Genomic DNA, 8,734 nt, shown 5'->3' on the forward strand with positions numbered 1-8,734 from the left:
GGGAAAGTGTGTCAGGCTGGAGTTCCTTTTGTAGGGTTCAGACACGACCTTTGGTTTCACTGCTGGCTGGTTCCTGCTGCCCTGTACCTAATCACAGCTGCCTTCCTGCACTTGGCAACGTTCTGGTGAAGCAAACTTCCCGTGCAGAGCTGGCAGGGGAAGAAGGCATAAGGACACAGAAAAGAAACTGCCCAGAAATGAAACCAAAGCTAATTCATTGTTTTCAGATTTGTCAGAAATTTGTGCTTGTTTGGCCTTGATACAGAAGAAACCTGCCAGGTCCTTTGACCTGACAATTCTGCATGAAATGCATTACATTTCTGATAAATGTAGTCTCTTGCTGAAGCATCTCTTATGTTTTACACAATCCCAAATGAGCCTAAAAGAACAAGGCAGAGCTCTAGTGCCTGGCTGCCCAGGCAGCTCCTCCACTCATTTCCAGAAACACCTATCAAAGTTCCCTGAACTATTATCCAGGAGATCCTTAAAGCAGAATACAACGTGTTTGTGAAAAGATTTTGCAAAGGAAGAAAACTCAAGAACCCAACACACGACCAGGAGCCAAAAGCTCAAATCCTAGCTGAAAAAAACATCTTCAAACCTCTCTCCCATCCTGCCCTGTTTTCTTTTTCCTACTGTAGTTATAGTGCAATAATTAGCATTGCCATGGCTACGGCTGCTCAGTTATTTTGTGAGGCCTGGGACTTAAATACATAAAAAGCCCATCAGGTGACAGCTCTCCCGGCCCGCAGATTGGCTGGGTTGGAAGTAAACAAGAGCATTAAATGATTTGAAAACCGGGCAGGCTCATGTCGTTTGCAACAGTTGGGCCCATTCAGGGGCAGCCGATAACTCATTGTGCCGCCAACGACTGCCCGGCGGCACGTGGCCCCCATTGTTTTGGGGGATTCTTGCTTAATTGTCTCCCCCCCACCACCACCTCCCAACCCCTCCTGAGCCGCCTCCTCCTCCCTTTCAGCAGCCCCCGGGGGGACGGGCAGCGCACACCACATGCCATCTGGCACCCCCGGCCCTGCCAGCCCTCCCAGGCAAGGCAGCTCCTCCAACAAGCGGCGGGGTCAGGGGGCTGGCGGGGTCACCCCCCCCGCACACGCCTCCTGTCAGCCCCCCCAGGCCCCCCCTCAGCACCGGGAGGATCCGCGGGAACCAGCAGCTTGGCCAGTTTTCCGGGAAACAGGGGCTCTGGGGAGACCTTAGAGCACCTTCCAGTGCCTGAAGATGCTCCAGGAAAGCTGGGGAGGGATTTTTTTTATAAGGGCAGGGAGGGAGAGGACAAAGGAGAAGGGCTTTAAACTGGAAGAGGGGAGATCTAGGTGAGACAGGAGGAGGAAATTCTTTGCTGTGAGGGTGGTGAGAGCCTGGCCCAGGCTGCCCAGAGAAGCTGTGGCTGCCCCATCCCTGGCAGTGTTGAAGGGCAGGTTGGATGGGGCTTGGAGCAGCCTGGGCTGGTGGGAGGTGTCCCTGCCCATGCAGGGGGGGTGGAACCTGATGATCTTTAAGGTCCCTTCGAACCCGAACCAGCCTGGGATTCTATTTAACCAGAATAAAGTACTTCACATCTAAGGACCATTCTTCAGGTTGTCTTCAAAACCAATGACAAAATGTCATACGTCTGAAAGGAGGTGAAACTGGCCTGCACTGTGCCCACCACTGTCCCACTGAGGAGTTCCAACTGCCCAGATACATTCTGCAGCATCAAACCAGCTTGTCTCACACCACACAGGCTCGATGTGTGTCCTGCCTTTAGTGAGCAAAACACCAATCTAAGTAAGTGCCTCTAGAGCGAGCTGTGCACAGCAGTACCTGACATTTTAATCTCACGGGGTTCAGTCTTCCTGACCTGAAAAATCCCCCGTGCCAAGCCAGCTACAAAAGTGTAGGTACACACTGTAACATCGGTGTACTTTGGTTCTGTCCCCCTGCACCACCTTTTCCTCTCACATCTGAGGGTAAACTTCAGGAGTCAGAGCCTTGAGATGGGTGTTCACAACCCCTGGCACAATGGGGCACTGTAGGAAAACCAGCCATTTCCTTTCAAAGCATGTAAATGAGATAAATAGTGATAGGCTGTAATTAATGCACACTGCTGAAAACGTCCCCAGCTGCACATTCCCCAGGGCTGAACTACCAAACCCCTGTGAAGAAAAGGTTACAGTCATGCCAAACGTGTTGCAAACATGGTATTATTTTTGAAGGTGTGGTGGAATGATGCAGCTCCCTTTTTACCCCTCTCCTTTCAAGCAGGAAAACACTCTTCTCTTTCCAGGTGTTTCTGTCCAGGAAAGGCGTTAGTGAGAATCCCTGGGTGCTGTGGATGTGTTGCTGTCTGCTCTGCCCAAAATATTTAGCTAAAAAGGACAATAGATCTTGGCTACCAACCAGCCCAGGCAGTTTACTTTTCTGGAATCAGGAAAAATACTCCTTGTAATGAAACCCCTTTCCAGACTTGGCACTGGAAACTGTGGGGACCATCTCTACAGCAGCTTCATAGAAGCTTGTTCAGGCCCAAGGAAAGCTGAGCAATGACAAGCACACCTTAGGATACTTTATCTCCAGATAGTTTAGCCAATAACAGGGTGCTTCAGGTCATGGTGTGGTGTGCAGTTACACATTCCTGTGCGTGTTGCACCATCCCCACTTTAGAGGACCCTGTCTGCCTGTTTGTTCTAGAGTCTGTCCCTACAAGACACGAAGCACTGCAGCTGGTTGGTGCTGCAGGGTGAATCTACTGCTCCAGGTCCTCCCTGAGGGATCAGTGCTTGTGCAGCTCCTCATCGCTGCCCTTCTAGGCCAAGTCAGACCAAAACACTGTGGCTGCACTTGGCATTTCCAGCTTCAACCAAGGAGTTAAGATCCCTCTCACTTGATGGACAATTTTTATCACCATTGCCAGCACTGACACCTGAGCTTTCTGCCTGTGTTTAAGTAATACAACTGTTCCACAGGTAGGAGCAATCAGGGGTGACGGATTCTTAATTAGCTTTTTGCAAGGGTTTAGCCAGTGTGAGTGACACCTCAACAGGAAAAGTCCCAAGAAAACCTCTCCTTGAAGTGGTGATGAGAAACTGTTTTCTGTTGTCTGGGGTTACATAAGGTCCTCAGAACAAGTACCATCATTTCTCACATGTAAAACAACACAAGGGAAATATTTATATTGTGTGACTCTTCAGCTGTCATCACGGTGAGAAGTATTGTCTGTTTTAGGGGAGGAGTCAACCTCACCATCTCCTCTTGCTTCTCACTCCCCTGCCCCTCCATGTACTTCTCTTCCCACTTTTCTCCCTCACAGAACCCCACACTGGGTTCTGTTTTCCACAGCCACCCAAGTCTCTCCTCCCTGTTTCTGCACCAGCTCCTCTCCTGCTTTTGGTCTCTGGCTCCTCTTTGCCTCTTGAAGACACACCACCCATCCAGTTCCAAACCACCTGCCCACCTTTCTACTCCCTGTATTCAAGTTCTTTGAGCAATTTCTGGCCTTGCAGGAAATAAAAACAGAAATTAGGCAGCTTTCCAGGAACAACCAGAAAGTCCCTCCTCAGCTACAGCCCATGAAACTTTGGGTTACAGGAACCAAAACTAGTGAGGAAAAAGCAAACAACATGATTACCCTGTCAGGTGTTGCTGTTCCCCTTTTCTTACACCATGGTTCAGAAGAGAAGATGATTCTCCAAAAACCTCCTGCAAAGGTACTTAGCACTAACAGAGCAGGCTCCAGATGTGCTCCTGGAGACTTTTATATACTTGAGCTCCCAGTTTCACAACCTTCATTACATCACTGTGGTACGGGATGAATGGAAACCGAATTACAAGTGACCTACGTGATGTGCTGAAGGCCAAGGGGAAGCCAGGAGCAGTGTCAGCTCCCAGCCCCTCACTCCCTGCTGTGCTTTGCCCACAGGTCCCTCCCAAGGGGCGGGTTTGCCAAGTGCAGTCGGAGTCTGACTCTGCAATTTGTTTTGTTTAAAAAACAACAAAACCCAAACCTTTGACTAAGGTCAGAATAAACTTCTCCTCCATGCAAAAATGTGTTGAAGTACTTGGCCCTACAGGATTGTTTTCTGTTAAAACCAGGAGCATTTTCTACCTGGGAAAACATGTTTTCCTTTACTGTTGCTTCAGCTGCTATTACCCATGAGCTGACCTGTCTGCTTGGGATCTCCTGTAGTTATTTACTCTGGTGCAAAGGGAATATAAAATCCACTACCTGTTGTTCACGCTGCTGTAAGAACCTGGCCCAGTGGCATCACTCACTGCTGTGCTCATGCAGCAGTTCTGCTTCCTACATAGAGGAGATTTTTAAACCAGGTAAAATCAGAGTGAGGAGCCACGAGCACCTGGGATCTCCCAGGAAAGCTGAAAACTCCAAGTCCCTTTTCAGCTTCCTTGTTTTGAGCGGGAGATCGAGCACTATCTATGAGGTATGATATGAACTCTGTCCTGGTTTTGCTGGAGGCAGAAGAGCCTGAGGAGCCTGCAGGATCTCTGGGTACAAACCAATCCTTCTCATCTCTGCCTGGAGCAGCAAGAAATTTTGAGGAGCAAGGGCCACAATTTTTAGTAATACAGATCAGCACATTTCAGTAACCACATAGGAAACAGCTGAGCTAATCCACTTAAATCAATCCACACTGGCCCAAGTTTGACTGATTCCTAGGAGGTTTCTCACATTTTTTTTGAAAGAATGAAGCAGCTACTGTGATGAAATTCCTCCGACACACGGAGTCATTATCTCACTCCCTGTCAGACACACATGGTGTCAAGGGAATGGACACTGACATTTTCTTCAGGAACAATTACACTTTCGTTAGTTCTGCATTTGTAACCTTTTGTCCCCAGAAATTTCCTTCAAGCCAGCTCCCAGACTGCTTCCCTCCACCCCCAGTGGGGACAGCCAGGAGTCCCCAGCTGCAGTTTGCTCTCCAGAAGCCCAAGTGCAACACCAGGTAAGAGAGTCCCACACTGAGGAGAGATAAAATGTCCCCTGTGCCATCGAAAGAAGGACTTTTCACCTGTCCCAGCACTGCAGCACATTCCCAGCTGGAACGTGTGGAGCACAGCAGCAGTGTATTTGTGTGTCTTTGTTTCTTACTGTGATTTTATGCTAAACTATGCTGGAATTAAGTAATTATTACAACGAAAATGTAGTCAAACTAATGAGTTAATGAATACAGACCTGTTTTTAAAGAGCTAAATGACAATGAAAATGGGGCAAAGGAGGGTGTAGTTCACTAATACAGTGAATGATTAACAATTCAGTAACATTTCTTGGTCAAAAAGATATCTATTTAAGACTTAATTCCAGTTTAACATGGATAGAAAATGCACTGCAAGACCTTCAAAATTTTACACCAGGCTTTTATCAACTGGAAATATGTAGTAATAAAAATAAAAATAATAATAATAAAAACATGGTCCTTACACAAAGTACTGAGCTGCAAAACATGGAGCTCATTTATCTTGTGGATCTAGGGTTGGCCTCACAGCTCAAGCCACGTTATTTCTTGACATGGAATGATACATTTCAGTTATTTCTTTCAAAATGTAGATACCACATCTTTACCCAGAGTGATTATTTGATTCCTTAAATTTGGATTTTCACATATGTCAAATAATCAATAGCAAATTACTCTTTGCCTCCCTTCTAACAGCCTGTGTTTCATCTCATGGTTTATTACATGGTGCATAATAAACCACACAACTGGACCTCGTTTGGGAGTGGGATGTCCCCAAGGAACATGAGTTTGCTGCTGCACTTGAAAACCAAGAATGATGAGTTAGGATAATGTTGGGCTTTCTTTGGGAGACAACTGAGAGGTCTGTGAGTGCAGCTTTAGCCCAGGCCACCTTGGCCTCTCCTCTGCCTCCCTGAGTCTTCTGCTACACATTAAATGTCACTGCACTTTGGTACATTATGGTAGACCTTTTACTCCTCTTGCACTGGTTATTAAATCAAACTAGGCATTAAATCAAACTGGGCATTAAATCAAACTAGACTGCAAAAGGAAAGCTTTGCAGATTTCAGTTAAGACTATTGCTTGAGGACCACAGCATTCATGAGCTGAAGAACCTTTTTTCTCCAAGCCCAGCTCCAAGCCCACTGAAGACCACAGGAGCCCTCCACTAATTGAGCAGCCTTGAAGTTGGCTCCTCTAAATGTACATAACTTTGTGCTGAAACAAGCACCAGTGCTCCCTGGCATCGTGCATCTTGCCTGTTGCTTTGGTTTAAACATCCAAATATTTACACTAAAACATCATGATAGATTATGAATTATAATTAACAAAAACACAGTGTCAAGGATTAAAAAATCCCAGTGTGTTCCATTTCTGTGCTTTTGTCCCCCAAAATGTGAAATGAACGCATTAGAAATATTTGCCTCTGGTGAAAAGGTGGAAGGTAGAGGTGTTTTCTTTGGGAGAGTGAGAGGCATCTGGGAACACAGAGCATTCCTTTGCACTGGTAGCCAGGCAGTGACAGTGCCATAAAGACTTGGACATGGGAGCAGATATGATGGCCATTAGTCATTCCTGGAGAGCAGGATGGTTTATATCCCCCAGCTGTGTCAGTAGCACAGATATCTGCCCCAAAATCACTTTACTGTGGTGCAAACAGTGCCTGGGTCAGCATGGCAGTCTCATCCTCGCTGCTGCTGCCACAAATTGACTACAGGTGCTTTGGATCCAGAGAATTCAAACATCTGCTAAAAGCAGGGGTTTTATTTTCCCTCAACCATTAGAAAAAAATCCCCTGGTTTCAAAATGCAAGTTTGAGCTGCACAGACCCTGGTCAGTGTCTGCTGGTTGCTCCCCTGCTCGCACACCCTCCCTCTCAGCCTGTCCTCCCGCAGGAAAGCTGGGTCTCCTGCAAGTCCAACTGTCCCATTGAGAGATTCCAAGTGAGACAGAGCTGTATTCTCAGCACAGCCCCAGCCTCCCACTCACTAATTGGAGGCCATTCCCCATTTTGTGGAGCCTTGATGCTCCCCCATGGAGAACTCGGGACTGTGGGTTCCAGTCTAGGACTGTGGTGACAGCAGGAGAGTAAACAGAGCTGATAGAATTTGACAGGTCTATTCTTTTCTTAAAATCATTCAGTCTAAAAGATTTTCTTTTACATAATCCAAAGTGTTTTCTCATGAAGTAGGACAAATACTGCTCTGCATTTATGGTGCAGTTTAGATTTTATGCACCTTTATCAGGACTTGCCACTATTAAAGGAGGGCAAGTGATTCACTTTAAAGCTGCATTAAAGAAACTGCAAGTGGGTTGAAAACTTGGGAGAACTGGGATCTTTGGCTTCAAAATGTTTATCAGAGAATTGAATGTAATTTTTAAAAGCAGCTGACTTCTGAACAGATGAAGAAACTCTCACATTTCCTAAGAGAAATCCTATCTTCCTTCCCCCCAAAATAGTGATTTTTCTTTCTTTCTTTCTTTTTTTCAGCCATGAGTTAAAGAACAGTCCTGCCCATAAAAAGGGTCTTTGTTAAAGTGGTGTGTTCTTCAGGGCACTGAAGATGCAGGCTCAAATAGAAATGCCCAGAAGTACCTCTCACACACCCTTCATTAAATACTGAATAATTTCTTTACAAATATTTACATCACCAAGAAAAACCTCCCAGAGCAAGGGCTGCTTTAACAAACAGCAAAACAGAATTCCACAAACCTTGTTCCACAGTGGCTCCAGAGGGGAAAACAAATGGCTTGTTGAGCTGCAAGAGGCTGCAGGGCAGTGTCTGCATCGTGAGCAGAGAGAAGCTGAGCCAGGGGTACCTGCAGCTGAGCCCTGTCACCCACAGGAAGGGGCAAACCCTCCCTGGGGCTGGGGGGAAGGAGAGAGTCTCTCACCTCTTGTAAATCAAGAATATAGTTTGGGGATTGTTATTTGTGACGATGATGATTTACTGGGGGAGCTGGGTGGTTTCTGCTGGTCTGTGCTTCTTGGGACTTGGCATCATGTGACGAGATGTAACCCAAGTTAACCCAAGTTAACCCAGTGCTCTGTAACTCATGCAGAGCTGCCCCAGGGCTTCTAACAATGCTTTTATAAACCCGTGAGTCCTGGCACAGGGAACTTACCCAAGGCTGCTGACAAACCCAGGTGTGTCCCCACTGACATGAGAAGATCCCTGGCTGAAGTCAGACGCAAACACTACATGTTTAATGCAAACCTCTCCCAGTGCCCCTCACACTTGATTCAGTCCCTCTGTGACTGTCTCACAGCAAAGCAAACTGTGTTCTGCAAGGGAACGTCCACTGAAGTATCATTTAACAACAACATCCTTCCCTGGCAACATCCATACAGTAGAGGGAGTTCACTAGAAGCCCAACCCGTGGCTTTGAAACATCAGGCTTAGTTTAGCACCAAAATACTTTAAACAGGAATGCTTCTAAGTAAGGCATTGTAACCAGTCCCCAGCTTAGAAATGTAATTGAGAGAGGGGGAATAATTAAGGAATCATTTAAGGAAGAAGAGGGGATTTCTGTATGCGAAGGGATGTCTCTTTTTTAGGATGTTATTATCATTATTTGAAGGGGTAGATGCCTCACCTGTACTCCTGTGGCGGGTGGTGGCTCTGCCCTGAGTTCCTAAGGATTCCTGGCATCCCGGGCGGGCCGTGGCTCTCGATCATGCCTGGCGGGGCAGGGCAGTAGCTATCCAGCACTTCAGCACCCGCACGCCCGCCCCGCAGCCCGGCCCGGCCCGGGACACC

At 47.0% G+C, this 8,734-nt stretch overlaps 1 protein-coding gene across 1 annotated transcript in view; it reads right to left on the minus strand.

Moving 5' to 3' along the window:
* Positions 1-8,653, minus strand: part of FOXN4 (forkhead box N4) — a 13,332-nt gene extending 4,679 nt beyond the window's left edge. Inside the window, exon 1 of the mRNA XM_009996819.1 lies at positions 8,571-8,653. Coding sequence (XP_009995121.1) covers positions 8,571-8,653 — 83 coding nt within the window. The remainder of the gene's footprint in view (positions 1-8,570) is intronic.
* Positions 8,654-8,734: the final 81 nt, after the last annotated feature.

Source organism: Chaetura pelagica, unplaced genomic scaffold (assembly GCF_000747805.2).
Source record: "Chaetura pelagica isolate M959 unplaced genomic scaffold, ChaPel_1.0 scaffold294, whole genome shotgun sequence".
In the NCBI taxonomy this organism is placed as follows: domain Eukaryota; kingdom Metazoa; phylum Chordata; class Aves; order Apodiformes; family Apodidae; genus Chaetura; species Chaetura pelagica.